Source organism: Rhynchophorus ferrugineus, unplaced genomic scaffold, assembly GCF_030347505.1.
Source record: "Rhynchophorus ferrugineus isolate W39M unplaced genomic scaffold, kcgeb_rfMv2 rfM9, whole genome shotgun sequence".
NCBI classification, from domain to species: Eukaryota; Metazoa; Arthropoda; class Insecta; order Coleoptera; family Curculionidae; genus Rhynchophorus; species Rhynchophorus ferrugineus.
The window spans coordinates 6,014,022-6,033,349 of NW_027472588.1; the positions used below are offsets into that span (position 1 = coordinate 6,014,022).

General features: G+C 32.3%; 1 protein-coding gene across 1 annotated transcript in view; it reads left to right on the top strand.

Moving 5' to 3' along the window:
- The window catches only part of nrv1 (nervana 1), a 48,436-nt gene that overhangs the window by 21,831 nt on the left and 7,277 nt on the right, over positions 1–19,328 (top strand). Inside the window, exons 3-6 of the mRNA XM_076413224.1 lie at positions 4,044–4,301; positions 14,730–14,899; positions 14,965–15,042; positions 16,084–16,270. Of these exons, the coding sequence (XP_076269339.1) occupies positions 4,044–4,301; positions 14,730–14,899; positions 14,965–15,042; positions 16,084–16,270 (693 nt within the window). The remainder of the gene's footprint in view (positions 1–4,043; positions 4,302–14,729; positions 14,900–14,964; positions 15,043–16,083; positions 16,271–19,328) is intronic.

Sequence of the window (19,328 nt, forward strand, 5' to 3'; positions counted from 1 at the left end):
AACCATGGGTAACCGCTGATAATCGTTTCCTGTTTGATATTATAGGATTGGCTGCATTGTCCTTAAGAGTCACAATATATAATATACTCGGTCCATGTTGAATATTCTTCAGATTTTTCAGTATACTGTTTTTTTATTATTTAATTATTACATTGTTACTAGTCGTTTCCGACTAACCTACAATTTGTCTTTATGATCACTTAAATCTAGCTATATAACTAGGAGGACCCATCGGCCCTATCTCAGTCTCTGGTGAAATAATGTTTATACATGTCACTGCTGTATTATTTCTTATATGCACCTCATTACACAACACTACAAAAGATCACATGGTTTAATTCTTTTGAGTCTCTATGTAGGTATCTCGATGTAGGTAATCAGTCCTATAGTATCTGAAAAATTTGTATTTTATTTATGTTATTCTTTGCAGAACATCCCCATAATTGAACTCCGTATGTCCATATAGGTTTCAGTATTTGTTTATATAATAGCAATTTATTATGTACTGATAATTGTCTTCTTCTTCTTCTTCTTCTTCTGCTGATAATGATTTAGTACTGATTAGCCAGTACATTTTCCTATATTTCAATTCCAGTTCTTTTCTTTTCTTCTTTATATGTTCCTTCCAGCGAAGTTTTGCATCAAGATTCATTCCGAAATATTTAGCGTTGTTGCTATATGGAATGATTGTATTATTTAATGTTATTGGTTCTTGTACGGTCTGCTTATAGGTGAACTGCACATGCACAGATTTACTTTCATTAATTTTTATTTTCCAAGCTTGTGTTCAATTATTTATATTATCACTTGCCTTATTCACTATTGTCTCCGACAGCTATATTCGTAGTATCATCATCAAATGTAGCCATCGTAATATTCTTCATTTGTGGTATATCACAAGTGTAGAGTAGATAAAGCATTGGTCCTAGTACACTTTCTTGTGGTACACCTACTTTAGCTTCTTTTATTGTAGAGTAAGTTTCTTCTTGTTTGACTCTAAACATTCTGGTTGCAATGTATGATTTTAATACTTCGTTATGTTATTTTGGTAACATTTTCTGTAGTTTATGAACAAGGTCTTCATGCCAAACCTTATCGAAGGCTTGTGCTACATCTAGGAATATAGCTGAGCATACTTCTTTACTTTCGTAGGCTTTTTCAATAACATCTATTATTCTGTGGACCTGGTCAATTGTTGAATGCTTGTTAATAAACCCAAACTGGTGTATTGGTATTAGGTTTTTTCTCTCTATGATTCAATACACTGTGACAAAAAATATCATGACAGAGAGAGAATTAAATGTTGGGAATAAATCGAGTTACTTAATTGATATTAGCAATTAAAAGCTGTTAAGAGGAGCGTTATCCTATGGGAATATATATTTTTCTTCTTCGAATTTTTGCATTCAGTTAGTTCAAAAGATTCATCAAAAAAAAAAGTTGGTTCTGCAATATTTTTAGATATTGCTCAAACTTTCGATAAAGTTTGGCTTATTTCTCTTTTTGGATGTATTTCCATTCCAGGGAAATACATCCAAATATATTGACATCACCCTTGATGTTAAACATAGGTGGAAGAATTCCAGTTCTACAAGTACAAAAAAACAATACAATTCAAAAAATATCCTGGTTATTGGATATTCAGCTCTGTCAGTATGAATAAGCTTTTGCTTTATTTTTCTTGAAAGCCTTGAAACTAATGTAGGCTTATGGTGTTCAACTCTGCTGTTATACTAGCCAAATCAATAGAAATAATATACAAAGCTTCGAAAACAAGGCACTGCGAGGTATTGTTGATGCCGCATGGTACATTCGTAAAGACAATTTGTACCTGAAGAACCTGAAGGTGAAACTGTCGCTAACATTACCAAGGACTATGTCCAAAGATATGAACAGAGACTTCATAAGCCCATCAATGTTGAAATTATCCAGTTCCTAATCAATGAGGGCTTAGTCAGAAGGTTAAGGAGAGTAAAACCTTTTGCTCTAATTTAATAAAGATATAAGTAAAAGTCAGTGCATATCAAAAACAGTGACGCAGATGTTAAGTTCAACGTGTCTATCAGCAAATGAAGATAAAAACAAATAGCTTATTAGTGTTAATTTACTAGAATTCTATAAAAATAATAATAAAGATTGTTTTAACAGTTAGAAGGTAACCAGCGTTCAAAATGCCCTTTTGCAAGCAAATAAATCTGGCTAAACAAGCTAAATAAATCTAAACAAACACACGACTACTTACCTACAGTAATGTTGGTAAATCACATTTTATAAAAAGTATTAAATTTTATTATAGTTAGAGAAGAATTGAAAATTTTATGGTCTAGTCATAACTAAAATATTTGCTAAAGAAGCGATGAATATAAACCTGAATTTTCTGTTGAGAGGTCATGTCTTAACAAGTATACGCCCAGTTAACTCTGATAAAAATATAAAATGGAGATTTTATGTGATGTGGGATGAAATCACTTCATTTTATAACATTAATAAATCAAAGTGCAATATTACTGTAAAAGCTGCTTGAAGATATGCTAAATATAGTCTTAATTTCGTTTAAATTTACTGCATCATGTTCCAGCAATTACGTTGTGTAATAATAGTTATCATTCATAATTCCTTTTAAGACGCGATTCTACTTTAGACAATTAGAAAAATCGATTTATATTTTCAAAGCTTAACCCTTTAAGAGTATGCCCTCTAGAGGATTTTCAAAATTTAAATCAATTTCGGATTTATTACTGTCTTAATGACGTGGAATCTAAAAACTTTAAACGTGTTTTTTCGAACTTAGTTTTATCGAAGCCGTTGACAAATATCTCAACTTCTATTGAACCGATTTACTTTAAATTTGCTGTGATTCTTTTCTGTACATTCTTCGACTTTTTTTTCTAAAAAATTTAGAAATGTCAATGTCCTTTTTTTAATTTTGATAGGAGGATCATTGTATCAATGACCCCACAAATTTTATTAAGATTTCCATCAAACTTTTACATTTCAAAATATGCGATATTTGTTGCCTTTTTATCAATTGAAATAAAGGGATAGAAAAATATTTTTTCATATTTTTCAAAACGAATTTGTTAATATAAATTCGATAATCAATTATATATAGTTTGTTCAGAGTTATATTTTGTACATATGTCATTTAAATTTGTGACATCAAAACGTGGCAATGTTGCCGCATCAACTCTGAGTTTTAGTTCAGTTTGGCTTTGACATACAAAAAAGTTGTAATCTAAATTAAATAATTGAACAAAAATGTTATCAAATATAATTTATTTTAACATTATAGTACATCTAAAAACTACAGTTAGTTATACAGCCAAAATAGTTTATACGTTAGAGTTATAACCTATTCTCACTATTGTTTTAAGAATCTTGCGTACGTCTGGCAACCGGACGACTTTGACAGGCTTAGTTGTTTACGTGTTCGAACTAATCAGATAGTATTGTGTCTCTTTTTAATTAGAATAAAATGAGAAGCAAAATATTGTCTGATTCTAAAACGAAATTACAAATTGCGGGAGGCAATACATTAAATATCTTGATGACATGTACAAAAAAAACTTTGAATATACTACATGTTCTTTTTTAATACTTTCATAATAAAACCTTAATAGCTATGCTGTCGACATCGCGAGATTTCTGAGTGACAAACAAAAACAAATAATTTTCACAAGATTCTATTGATGTCAGTTTTTCACCATTAAAAGAATTGATAGTGGAATAATAATCACCAAGCAATTTTCGATGACCTTGAGCTTAATTTTTTTTCCTTTTTTGGCACTAAACCACCAAAAATTTGACGAAATAGTCAAATATTAATCTTCAATGCGCAATATCTCTTGATTAACTAAACCAATGCTCTTTCTCTATATCTAGAATGTTTTATACTCTCCTGTGTTTCAAACGCGCTCTAGTATGGCTTCTTCAAATAAATACTACCAGAGATATGCGATTTTAAAATTATCTATAATAAAAACCCGATAATTTCTGCATAACCTAAAATTATTTTTATCAATAACTTTATTTTTCTTTTCCAGGTCAACTATTACTATTCTACTCCATCTTTTACCTCATACTGGCCGCCATGTTCGCCATATGTATGCAAGGACTACTAGCTTCAATCGATGAGAAAGTCCCCACATGGACATTGGAACGTAGTTTAATTGGAACGAATCCTGGGCTTGGCTTCAGGCCTATTTCCGAGAGAACGGAGGAAGGATCCTTGATATGGTACAATATGACTAACGCAACGCAAGTTACTCGATGGGTACATTTAATAGACGAGTTTTTGGAGCGTAAGTACCTTTTTGTTTATATACACAAAAAATTGACATTGGTTATTCAGTTATTATAAAATTAAGTGGTAAAAATGATTAAATATGTAATCCGAAATGCGGTTAAGTCAACTGGTATCTTATAGTGGTTAGAATACTATCAACAAATTAATATATATGATTAAGATAGTGTTTCCCAGTGATACTGTTATCTAGACTTTATATTGAAACCTTCATTACTCTAAAAGTCGTTACTTCAAGGTTTTTTTCCTTCAATTATCACGCCTTTTTCATATGAGCTGCGACAGGCCCCAAGTTTTCCCATGTTATTTTCATTTGAAATGTCTGGGAATCAAATAAAACTAAATGTATATTAATGTATATAACGCCTGATGACAAAAAACGTTTACTATATATTCAATAGTGTCAAAAAACACGCGACAAATTCTCACCTGGTAACAAGGAGAATATCAATGCAAAGTGAAGTATTACAGTATGATTACTGATGGAATATAAACAATGTTTACGAAATTATTCCATGACCTTACGTCATGATATACGTAATATTACCTAAAAACATTCAGTGGCAAATCACAGTCCACATTACAACAACAGAAAACTGCATTTTTATCTAAAATCAATGTTGGTAAAAGTGTAAATACAAAAACAAATTTAGGACCATTATTTTATTATAAAATTTCCAAAACAAGTAACATATCTGGTACTTATTCCTTGTAGCAACTCGTTAATATGCTAATTGATTTTACTGGAAACTAATTAACATGTATTACTTACACTGTCAATAAAATAAAATGGTAAATAAAAAAGGAACAAGGACAAGTTTTTTAATAAGGCTCGTAGTAATATCATTCATATTATACATCATTATGGGTACAAAAACAAACGCCTATTTTTATTTATTCAAATTACATCCTGATTAACTTATTGTCTATATTATTTGTTTACTAATCAAATATGCTGAAAGGAAATTAAAGGAAATTCTTGGGAAACAGAAATGAAGAAACGAATTTATAGATTTAAAAATGTCTTTATTTGTTAGTATAATGTGCATTAACTTCTGTACAGTATCTGTTTCATCATTGTATTAGTTTTCTGGTATTCATTGTGTTACTTAAAAAAGTTGTGAGTGTAGAAAGAACACTAAAGAACTAGAAAGCTAAATGTGGCCAATAAACTGGAATTGTTTTCTATTTTAATTTACTACGTTAGCAGGTAGGTGATCTTGCTCTACATTTTGATCCAACTTGGATGCCAATTTAAAGATACAAATTTTCTTTCGAATCCCAAGAACCACTGTAACAGTTTCATTCATGTCTATAGCTTTTTATTAAACTATTTATTACATTTTTAACAGTCGTTGCCGATCAACTAGGAGGACCCATCGACCTCATATGTACCTCATTAATTGCACCTCATTACACTACATTACACAAGATCAAATGGTTTGATTCTTTTCAGTATGTGTCCTGTTTTGGCGTTAACCAAGAGATGTATTATTTCGATAAGGAATCTCTTCTCATGCCTCTTTGCAAATGTCTTGATTTCCTGAGTGACAGTCTGTATCTAAAGCTCCTTTTGTTCGGGTAATATTAAAAATATAAAACCATATAGGTTCCAGTACTTGCTTGTACAATCGCCATTTATTATGTAGTGATAATTATGATTTTGTTATTAACTAATACATTAATCAACACATTTTCCTTTATTTTCTTATCTTTGAATTCTTTCTTAAATGCCTATAGCTGGAAAGATTTTTTTCTAAATAAGCACGACTTTTCTCCTAAATGTAGGCTTTAATGTAATCCATGTAATGTTAACATTGTTGGACATGTGTTGGGAACAATCGACTGAAATCAACTATCGACTGTTCAGTAATTGACTACTTCTTACTATCGACTGTTGCTATTTTGGTTCGACTGATTTTACTGCTTTTTACCAGTGATTGTTTCAATGGACTGTTTTCAGTAGCTATTTTCGGTCCGACTGATTTTGTTACTATTTACTATCGGCTGTTTCAGTCGTGTACTTTTAGTTACTATTTTTGGTTCCAATAGTTTCATTCGATTGATTTTTAACGTTCTGGCTCTGTCGTTCTAGCCGTGACCTTGACAAAAGTGCACCTAATTTATGCTTACATAGATTTATACGTAATATATATAGTTTTATAATTTTTTTGGTAGTTTGCTTGTAAGTAACAAAATATTGTATATTAATAGAGCAGTATTTTGGAACGATATTTTTCAAGATTATTAATGTAATAGGGTAAAATGTTTAAAATTTTGAATGATAAATAGTAAAACAATATTGACTGTTTTTATGGCAATAATAGGTAATATTTCGGTTATTCTCTCGATTTTTGTTAAAAAATATTTCCGTTCGATAATAACCAAAGCATTTACTTAAGAAAGCTCTAGTAGTTATTGTGCGATCATTTTTAATTATGTCATGAATTAGTTTTCTTTTTCTATAATTAGAATTAGTATACTTTTAATTTTTATTTAGTATTTGTGGTTATTGTAGGTTTTGTTTAAGTTCTCTCGTATTTTCTGTATTTATTTTAGTATATTATTTAAAAATAGCAATTAACATATTAAAATACGATAAAACATTTGTAGAGTATCAATCCATTTAGAAATAAATTTATTTAGATAGAAAAATTCTATTCCTTTTTACGGATCCACAGAACATTCAAATATAAAAGTAATTCTACTTAATTTAAAAGGAAATTATTATTTGCAAGTTAATAGTATTCAGTAAATACTTTTTTCCTTTTCTATTTTAAAGGTAGTACGTGAAGGAATATGTATATCTCCGTCTCGCTATACTACCGTTGGAAAATATTAGAACATATAAAGTTAACTGGTCCAAGCAACTATCTCCGTCCTTTCCTCTCTCACAATTTATACAAGAAAGGGTTCGTACATCATCGCCTGACATCACGACGTGATTTAAACAGTCGAACCGTGTATTTGATTGAAAATAGTAATTACTATTTTCAGTCGCTAGTTTTTTAACTATCGACTGTTTTGCGACTATCGACTGTTTCGGCTGTTTTCAGTCGATAGTTCCCAACGCTAGTTAACATGTAGCAACTGACTATTTTTTCAATATTTAATATATCCTCAATAACTTCAATTGCCATATCACTAATAATAATAATATTAATATATTTCTTCGAAAAGGTTTTTAGAAAAAAGGTCATTTTCTGTTTTAATATTCTCGCCAAAACACTGGCCGATATCGTGTGAAAACATATAGTTGGCAAATAAAAACCTGAGGCGAGATAGAATAATAAAAAGATTTTTAAAAAAAGATATAAAAAATATCTTAATACTAATTTTCATTCAAGTTGCACCACGATATGTCGCGTCAAAAGATACTTCCTTTCGATTCGTATTTACGCTGATATTTCCTTAATGTGCTTGGTATGCAAATGTTATAAAAATATCATTTCCACAATTCTCCCTATAAAACAGAAACATCTCGAAATAATAAGGAATAAATTCCCATTGACCTTGGACTGACCAATCAGCACCAAAAACTAAGAAGAAACGATAAGATAATAAACGACGTTGAGGCCAATGCTGTTGAGGTTATTGCTCCTGTATCCGCTGTAAAATTAATAGAAAGCGTGTCTTGTCACTCTCAGGTACTGCTAACTCAATAAGTGAATATACGGCGCAACGAAAAAAACTGTGTATTATTTAATTAAAATTAAAGTCGTACGCTGTCTTACTTTTTTATTCTCTGTTTTCACCCGGCCTTTTAATGGTTATTAAAAACTATACACTTAATTTGATAATATAAAACTTCCTGTTCTAAGTGGTAACTTCCTAACGTAAATCGTTAGGTGTTATTATTTTTTAAGGAATGTCTCGCATAGACTGTCAGTTAATTTTGACGCTTTGTTTTAAATTCAGAGTTTTATTATGAACGTAACGTAAGGTTGGAGGAAAATAATTACAATTTGTTTTATTTAATGAAGCTCTTGCCTTTCAGCACAGCAATACACCGCCATACACATTTTTAGTGATTTAACCAAAATTGAGAGATATTTTACAGTTCCGAGAAAGAATCTTTTAACGATGCAAAACTGGCTTCAAAAGAGGATTGATAAATTCATTTGATTCAGTTTTTTTGTTGGACTGGTTATGTGGAGCTCATTACCATATCAGCTCATTCCACAACTGATACTTCTTACTGTTAAGTAAAGAGGGTGTCCGTGATCGGTAACACCATTAAGAGGCACGAGGGCCAGGTAAGGACATGGCGTCCTTATCACACCACCCAGCTTGCGACAGCTAAGTTAGTGTCTCGAAGACGACGGGGTAGTGTCGGTTGCGATAGAATAAGGCCACGAAAAGCCGGGTTAGTTATTGGCCTAAAATATCAGCCATCTCTGTAATACATCTATTATCCGAGAGACGAAGAATGAAGGAATATCTCGAGTAAAGCTCGGATATCAATTGTGAACATGGGGGACATCTATTTCTCTATGAATTTGATTCCCGACGAACCGCAGGGCTCCTGATTATTCTCCTGAGGATTTTGTTTCGAAAAACTTGAAGGCGTTCCAATTTACTAGGTGAGACATATTTGAGATAAACGCTGGAGCCGTATAACACGACTGATCGAACCATCATCTTATACAGGAGAGATTTTATTGAAAGAGGAAGCCTGCTGGCCCGATTGTTCTCGCTCCCAGCCATTTGACAATACCTGAACCTTTCTTCTGACTGTGAGAATTTTGTCGTTCTCGATTTTAAAACGCAAAATGCTCGGTGCGAGACAGTTCTTGTGGAAGAAGATGGCCTGGGTTTTCAGTAGGTTGACTTTCAACCTCCAGAAATGTAACCACTCATCGCATTGTTTCTGGAGTCTGCCTTGGATACGCGTTGCTACTCTTGAAGAAGGAAAGAAAGCAGTGTCGTCTGTGTAAAAAGCTGCCTGAACTTGTGCTCTCTTAGGGATATCTGAGACACCCTGGCAAAAGTTACATTTCGCCACAAAAGTTTGTAAGGAATTCGTTCACTTTTCATTCAACAAATATCAGATCGGTCAAGGAGTTTATAGCACTCCATGTTATGTATTGAACCATATTATGAAGTTTAATAAGATTTGGTGAAAATGAGCTGCTTCCAAAGCTGTCTAAATGAAGACCGAAAGCAAAACAAAAATCAAATAAATCAAATATATCAATATCATCTAAAGTAATATATTAGCCGTTTTAAGTCTCATTTGCATAATTTTCGCTCATCATTTTATGGGAGACTTGCACCTCGACAGTTTTTACAATGTTTACTATCTCCTTTTGTCGATACAGAGACAATTATTAATGTTTCCCATCGGTCTTGATGGCACACTTTAGTGATTTTATTGACGTTCTTAATCCGTCCTGTTGATTCTTCATCGAGAAAAGAAATTCTGAAATACAATTTTACCGTTAAGGTTATGTACCGAATATCATTAATATTTGAAATTTATTCAAATAAATTTACATTGAGAAACATCCTATTGTATCAGAGTATCAAAAACATCCTATTAATCCATTATTATTAAAACTGAGAAACACTGGCTTGGTTGGCGTAGTGGTGAAAGCGGCAGGACGGTCCATCCACTATTGCGATAGTCGCGGGTTCGAATCCTGCTAGGCCATGGTCGTAAATTTATGTTTGTCATTATCCTTAGGAAAAAAATGCAAAATCCGACAAGGAAAATGATCAAAGTCACACCAGTAACCAGGCTGGGTAAGTCCGGATGTATTTTGTGATGATTTCTAAGTTGGTCACTCGCCAGTCGATAGGCTTAATACCGAGGACCGTAGTCCGGAATCCACGTTAAACAGTAGGGCTAGTCCAGATAAACTACTAAAGAGACTAAAATATTTAAAAAAAATTAGGAAACGAATAAATACGATATTAATACACTTAATTCTCTCCATCGTGTATTCATTGCTAATATTTAACAAGTATAAATATAATTTAGATAATGAAACGATCTTAAACAAATAGGTAAAATTCCTTTTAGTTGAATGATACCTGATAAGGTACTTTTCCATTCTTGTGTAACATTGTCGAAAATGCAACCTCCAAAAGCCAGAAGGAGTCCTGATCATCATCAATCAAAGGTTTGGATATAAATAATAATTTTATCCTATCTGATACATAATCAACTGATTCAAGGTATAGAATAATGAGTTATTTTGTATGGTGTCGTATTTTACTAGGTGTTCCCGAATTTGTATTTGTATTAATTCATATTTAGCTTTTCTAGATGAATTCTTTCGACAAAACTGAAGTGTCATCAACTAAAATGGTACACGTATTACTGATATCATTAGTCGTTAGAATTATGTATGCAAAGTTATGATTTGACACATGTCATAATTGGCAGAAGTGTTGAATGTATGATCGGAAGTCATTTTTGTATCGAATGGTGATGAGTAATGAAAAGTGGATTTATTTTGAAAATCCTAAGCGCCAAAAATCATGGTTATTATCTGGCGAAGCCGGCCGATCAACTCCAAGGCCAAATCGTTTTAGTTGCAAGACAATGCTCAGTATTTGGTGACATCAGAGTGGCTTAGTGTATTACGAACTGTTGAAACCTGGTGAAACATAGTGATCGCTATTAACTGACAACAAATGATCAATTTGAACTATGTATTGATCGAAAAATATCCAGACTGGGCCCGAAAAAAAAAGCACTTGGATAGGACATTATCGCACCCGCCGTACACCCCAGATCTTGCCCCGTGCGACTATCAACTTTTTGCGTCAATAAAACACGTGCTTGCAAAGCAGCATTTCGCCGATTTCGAAGAAGTTAGAAAATGATTCGATGAATGGTTTTGCTCAAATGACAAACAGTTCTTTTGTAATGGCATCCATATATTGTCTGAAAGATGGACAAGATGTATAGAATTAAATCAATCAAATGATGATGAAAATCAATCAATTTCCGGTACACTTGGTATTTTAATAAATTTATCTACAAGCAATGATTGAAATCAAGCAAATGATTAGACGAAACTGTTTATATTCAGTATTAAAGAAATACTGTACACATTAATTTATTCGTCACAGAAACTATATTTACCATTGAATGAACACTGTTTTCGTCCGGCTTTGGCATGCTCTTGGTTGGCTGATATTTTGCATCCGTAATTCTCAGACGGTATTCAGACGAGACGCGCATAGTATTTACGTCTAAACTATATTTAGTACCTTTGTTATGCCGTATATTCGATTGACAAGGAAGTAATTTCAGTTTTTTTAATAACCAACATTTTTTTTATTATTTAATTAATACATTGTTACTAGTCGTTTCCGCCTAACCTACAATTTGTCTTTATGCTAACTTAAATCTAGGTATATATCCAGGAGGATCCATCGGCCCTAAGTCAGTCTCTGGTGAAATAATGTTTATACATGTCACTGCTGAATTTTTTAATATATGCACCTCACTACAGAACACTACACAAAATCAGATGGTTTTATTCTTTTGGGTCTGTGTCCTGTTCTGGTGGTATCCAAAAGTCGCAATATTTCAATATTATTATGAGAATGGAGTCTTTCCTGATGCCCCCTTGCAATTCTCTTGATATCTTGACTGACTGTGGGTATTTGAAGGTCTCGATGTAGGTAATCAGTCCTACAGTATTTGGGTGCACCCACAATATCTCTCAGGACTTTGTTCTGAAAAATTTGTATTTTATTAATGTTACTCTTCGTATGTCCATATAGATTTCAATATTTGCTTATATAATAGCAATTTATTATGTACTGATAATTGTGATTTTCTTCCATTAGCCAGTACATTTTTCCTATATTTCAATATAACAAACATGATTGAGAACTGTTTTGATACATTTGATACAAGATAAAATTTAAATTATCTTGAGGAATTAAAATATTTTTCTTTATTATAATACTGTTGCACGATCAGGGTTACGAATCAATGAAAATCATTGTAAGCTACGCCAAATTAGCACAAAATTAAACAGTTGCATTTTAGTTTGGTTAATTTTTTTTGCCTGATACATTAAGCTTAGTTCATGGCGACTGGAAAAAACGTGGTATTTTTTGCTCTTGGGATACAAAAATAGATTTGAATTTTGAAAGCAATTCGTTCAAGACTAGAATGTTGACCCATTTAAATAATTTTAAATATTTTAAGTAGTATGTGTTTGTCGATTAAATCCTTCTTTTAAATGTTAGTAAGATTTCAATTTAAAAAAAATCTTGAGCTATGATATTAAATAACAACGAATTTATTTATAGCTCATCCTAATAAAAAATCAATATATATTAGCACTTGATAGGCTTGTAATATTCTGTGATCCTTTCAGAAATTAACTCTCCAAGAAACTAACTTTTATAAGTTTCCCTCTACTAATAAAATCTATAACTCGTTATTTTTATGTTGCCAAACGCTTAAAGGCCCTGCTTTCTGTTTTGATTATCGCTACCTGATGTAAAGAAATTATCTTTGCCTTTATTTTTCTTGTGTTAATAACACAGTATTGGTTAAAAGTACTAAAATAATTTAAATAATAATTTCAGAGGTGTATGTGTACAATACATAATAAAAATACATATACTCTATTCAAAGTTTTTGTAACAATGCGTCATGAATATTTGTCACGTCGAAACATTGCAATGTTGCCGCATCAACTCTGAGTATTAGTTCAGTCTGACTTTGACGTAAAAACAATTTTAATCTAAATAAAATAATTGAACAAAAGTGTTATTAAATATAATTTATTTTAACATTATAATATATCTAATACATATATTATTGAAGGACTTAAAAGTACAATTAAGAACACAGGTATAATAGTTTGTAGGTTAGATTTGTTTCGTTTACATTGAACTCTTTTCCACACCACACCTGAGGTAGAGTTTCTAGGTGCGTTTTTTTATCTAGTGGTATCCCCCTGGAGGCCCAATCCACCTAATTAACAATTTTATATCTGGGAAACCTATTTTACTTTCATTCGAGAGCATATTTACCTTTTTACGTTTAGTTCTTGTTTCCTTCTTCTACTATCTGTGTACACCATTCTTCATAAAATGAATTACTGAATTCTGTCTAATACATTTACCATATCTACAAAACAGTTAGTATTCATTCTCCCCTCATACGCTCTAACCTAATGCTCATGTTTAATTTTGAACAATTACAAGAATGTTTGAATTACATTCTGTGCACACAAATCTTTCACGCCATACAATACAATTTTCTTATTAGATAAGATTTGATTAACCTATTCGATAAAACCTTACTCTAGATTTTGAAAACAGAGATTTCAAAAAATAATTTTGATCATATTTAATTTTTACATATTCAGTTTATCGACTAGAAATATCATATATGGTTTTACCAAGTCATCGACCTAACGGCACATATATCACTAATATCACTAGTGTTTGATAATCATATGAATACATTTTCTTTAAAACATAGTTAAATAGAACGAAATTACTTTTTCCCCAATCGATTATATTGTTTTCTTCAAAATATGTTTATCATTAACAAAAAAAATTGAACCGACTTTAAAAAGTAAATAAGGAACTCTCTAAAGAGTAAAAAATAATCAAACTTAGATTTTTAAAACAAAAAAACGTACGAAACACGTACTTTATATTCTGCTATATACACACAATTTAGCTTAATATCTACCTAAACCTGTTTATCTTTTCGGCACCGAGAAATTTGATTATTTTTTACCCTTTAGTGAGTTTCTTATTTATTTTCTGAAGTCGAGTCATTTTTTTTATTAAAGATATTTTGTTGTTATCTTTTTACTGTTAGATATTTAAGGTTGTAAGTATTGGCAATGGGTAGGCCAAGTAAAGGTGCAGCCCGAATGAGGAAAAGTAGGAATAAATAAACAAAAATTGAAAATAAGAAACGCCACGAGGTTCGCTACCTAGCCTAAGAGATTTGAGAAATGTTCTAGCCAAACTAGAATAAAAGGTTGTCCCGCCGGGAATCGAACCCGCGACCTCCGCGGGTGAACTGAACGCTCTAATCATTATATCATAGAAGCAGTTGCCAATAATATTTCTACGACTTCTCATATGATATGGTTAGTACTTAAAAAGCAAACAATAGCTTTTGCACTGAACAACTATCAGCTCTGCAATAACATTATACCCAACTATCTGATTATTTTAGTTAAAAAATATGTGAAATCTTTGTACGTGCTTTTGAAATTTGAGGGTTTCCTTCGGTTTTCCCTCTTTCCCCCACCGGATCTTGACTTGGTTCCAATGGGACCACCTCGAAAGTGCACTCTTTCGAATAAAAAAAAAATATACAGTCGAACATAAAACCTTCTCATGTTTTGAAGTCGGTTAAAAGCTAATTAAAAGCGTTTATAACAGTAGATTTTTTTTTAATTTGTAATATTTTGATTTTCAGCATATCGAAAAGAGCAAAACGGCGAGAACTTCGTGAACTGCGATTTCGATAGACACCCGCGAGAAGGTAAGGTTTGCGTCACCGATCTGTCCATGCTGGGCAATTGCAACGCCAAGAGATCTTACGGATACAACACGTCATCACCGTGCATCTTCCTCAAACTGAACCGAGTAAGGAAGGATCATTCATCATCAAAACTTTAATATCTTGCAATAGTTTACGTTCATGTTCACAGATCTACAACTGGGAACCCAAATTCTTCACCACACCTCAAAAAGGCATGCCCGCTGAACTACAACAGTTTCTATCAAATGTACGTATCTGTATAAAGTTTCAAATTAATTAATATATTGATACGGCATACTGAAGCATCATTGTTAATTTAAATCACGTCGAAAGTCTGCATAAAGATCTTTTGGTCCTTCTGTACTCTTTAATTTGTATCTCATGTTACTTAATTTTATGTTTGGCTATGTTACTCATGTTTATGACTTCTCTATTTATATTTACATTGTTTCTTAATAACTTCTTGACAAAATTTGTGACCATAGTCACTGGTATCGTGATAATGATAATAAAAACATCCGTCTGAATTATATTTAATCTATCTGAGCTTTGTGAAAAAAATTAAAAAATAAATTAATTAAAATCGTTTCGTATATCCATTTAATTTCGAGGTCATTGTGCAGCTCTCCGTTGGTTACGTAGCGATAAGCATTGTTAATTAATAGTAGAACTTTTGGCTGCGTTTCATTACTAATTGGTGCTTTAGTGCAACCCCATAGGTTCAAATTGAGTTTATGATTGAATCATAAACCAATTTCCTTAATTTTAGGTCAAGTTGAGAGTATCTTCCGACTGACCAACCCCTACAGTTGCTTGACTTGAGTCTAATCTGTCCTGCTTTTTGTCTAATATGATGTTTCCAATTTTACCTACCATCTAGATGGATTCCGAGGTTTTTAGGTTGAGGAATCGAGCATCCCTCAAGCGATCTAATTAGGTCTTTGTCATTTCGTCGTAACTCAAAATTGACATGGATTGATTTGGAGCTATTAAGCTTTATTTTACATTCTTAGGTCTTTAGTCCATTTTCAGGTCTTGCTGACTGTTACTTGTATTTTTTCTACAACTTCAGATATATTTTGCCATGATAACTGTGTCGTCGGCAAATGTTCCAAGTACTATTTTTGTTGTTCGAGTATCATCAGTGTGGAACAGATACACTGATATACGTACTCGTAGTTATCCGACCTCGTGTCACATGAATCATAATGACCCCGAGTAGCATTTCTACGCTAATTCAGCAATGATTTTTTCCCAGAAATAATAATGATTTCATAAAAAATTTCAGGACACGGTTTCACAAACCGAGAAAGAACAGATCTGGGTGTCGTGCCAAGGTCAGAGCGATGTGGACAAAGAAAACCTCAAAGGCTTCAACTACTACCCGAAAGGATTCGCCGGGTACTATTATCCGTACAAGAATGTCGAGAATTATTTGAGCCCTATCATAGCTGTGGAGATAGTCAATATCACCCGTGAGTATATACATAAATATATTTTATTTTATTATAGTGATATAATTATAAAAGTTTCGAGATGAGCACAGCTCTGACAGGATATTCGCATGCTTGATCGGTAGTTTCTGAACCACATGCTTAACTCCATAAATCATCTTCAGTGAGGTTGCTGTTAATGGCATCTTGAAGTCGGGAATCATGGTTTCACAGAAATTTAATATAATACTCTATAGAGTTTTTTATTATATCATACATTAGATATGTTTAGTAGAATGTTAATTGTAAAGTAAGATGAATGCGGTATAAATACATAACTACATATTTCAAAAATTAAGATTAAATTAGAATAATTAGACTAAAGTTAAAATTATGTTAACACTTATACACTATATAAGTTCGTGTGGTTTGGTTCGCTGCAATCCTCTTATTACCTATGTATTGTCTAGTAAGCTTTATTGCTTCCAAATCTTGGATAACTTCGTTGATCTATTTGATTTCGAGACCATGGTGCAGTTCTTCCTTGGTCACATAGCGATAACCATTGATAATTAACCGAAGAACTTTGTTTTAGACTGACTGAACCAATCTCTTTGATATTAGGTCAAAATGGAGATATTTTTCGACTAGCCAGTATAGTTTCTTGGTTTTGGGTCTGAGCTGCTTTGTCTTTGTTTAACGTGATGTTTTATATAAAAAATGTGCGTTTGCGTATCAGGAGAGAAGATACGCAAGATCACCGCCTCTTTTCGCCTGATGTTACCAGAAAATGTTGAGGCATGACCACGTTCTTCACGTACCACTATGTCCCATCCTTAAACAGTTTACATCCATCAAAAAGACTTGCATCCACGTCTATATCTTATTAATTTTATATAATATATGTTATTACTTGGGCTTGCTCATATCAGTCACCACCACAGTCCTTCTTGCAGGACCCCATATTATGTCTCATGAACGATGGATATAATAATTAAAACTTGTAACAAATTTAACGAAAAAAATAATCTATTTGGAAATTTGTATGATTTAGACTTAAAAGTTTTATTTTTTTGATGATAGTAGTAGATATCGATATCAACATCGATATGTAGTCGTTTTATATCGATACATTGAAACATAATGTACAAATGCTAATCTTAAAATATAGTAAAATATAATCTTCCATATACAGCAGTTATTACCTATAATTTTAAGTATTCTATGATTTTTAAAATAAATTAGTCAGTTGATCAAACACAAACACAGATCAAACACACAGTTGAAGATATAACAGAAACCTTATGGTGAACTTATGAAAATTATATGAACAAAAGTATTTGAACAGTATATAAGAACTAAAGAAGGTCAAGACATGCTAGTTGATTTTTCCGGACTACTTCCGATGATATTATATGGCCTTTAGTTGTCGATGAATCTTCAAGTCGAAGAATATATAGTAGAAATTTATGATCAATATTTATTCATTATTCAGCTGAAGTTAGCATTGCCAAAACTAAGAAAATAGTCACTGGAAAACAAAAAGAGATCAAATTCGTTATAAATGGAAAGATATATACAACGTGGGGCAAAAGTCCCGTTACCATTTTGATTGCCTATAACTTTGCTCTAAGAAAAGAAAATTAAGTTTGGTTTTCATAAAAAGTTTATGTGTTCTTTACATTTCTTCCGTTATTATTGAAAAATTATGTTGGCTAAATAGTGACCGCGATTCGTTATGCAACCTTCGGCTCTTTTAAAGTTATTTTTCATGACATCCTGCAACATTTGAGGCTGAATTTCTTCAATTTCATCATGAGAAAAGTCTGGTGCTGTTAAATCCGGAGATCTGGCTGGCCATGCTAATACGCCACGCGAAATTAGTCTTCGTGAAAAAACGTCATTCAATAATTGAATTGTTGAACGAGCTGTGTGTGCTGTAGCCCCATCTTGCTGAAACCACGTGTCCTCTAGTCTTTGCTCTTCCATTTCAGGCACAAGAAAATTTCGAATCATGTCTTGGTACCGTTCAGCATTAAAAGTAACAGTAACACCTTGGTCATTTTCAAAAAAATAGGGACCAATGATGTTTCCAGCATGAATATCACACCATACAGTTGTTTTTACTGGATGCAATGATGTTTGATGAATTAATTAAGGATTCTGTGTTCCCTAAAACCTGGCCACTAAAAAGTAAATAGGCTTCATCGCTCTTTATTAATTTAGACGAAAAATCTTGAAATTCACCAGTCAGCCTTAGAATTGCTCTAGTGTACTCAACTCGTTAATCAGGATCTCTTGGTAGCAATTTTTGGACTAAGTGAATTTTGTACCGGAACATTTTCAAATCAGTTTTCAAAATACGCCTTAAACTGCGTGCAGAAATGTGTAACTGCGAACCACGTCTCCGAATTGATGTTTCTGGAGACTCTGCACCACTATCACTCACCAGAACCACAGAGAACGCTTGAATTTTTGTACCACGACAATTTCTAACCAAAAATTCAACTAGTACCATCGATCAAGCGCTGTATTCACGTCACACAGCTCCAGTCTTCCCAAAACTCAAATCAATTCTTTTATAAATGTCTTTGGGTCTTTAGGAAACTGTAAAAAATCATTCGTGGTGAGAACTGAGATCAAATTCCGAAAAATGTGTTAAAAATATTCTGACAATTGTATTTTTGAATGGTTGGTTAAAAGCGACGCTAACTTTTTGTGCTTTAACAATTAATTATCGGTACTTTTTTGGTGGAATTTATACAGGTTGAACTCAATGCCTTCAAACTGTACTGTAAAGAAGAGAAATGTTCCATCTCTGTGACACCTTCAGCTGATTACAAGCATACATGCATACTTTTCAGTCTACATTCGTGACTAAATGTTATATTATATTTGCCATATGATTAGTTTAATTCCTTGAACTAAGATTAAAATATGGATGGTTTAAACGTATCTGTTAATTACCATATCTGACATACAACACTGAACTAACAATTAAGTAATAATAATAAAATAATATTTTAACATTCATGACTATGGTGAACAAGAAAATTATTAACTTTTTAGTGGTCTCTTAGTCGTCAGAAGTAGAATTTCA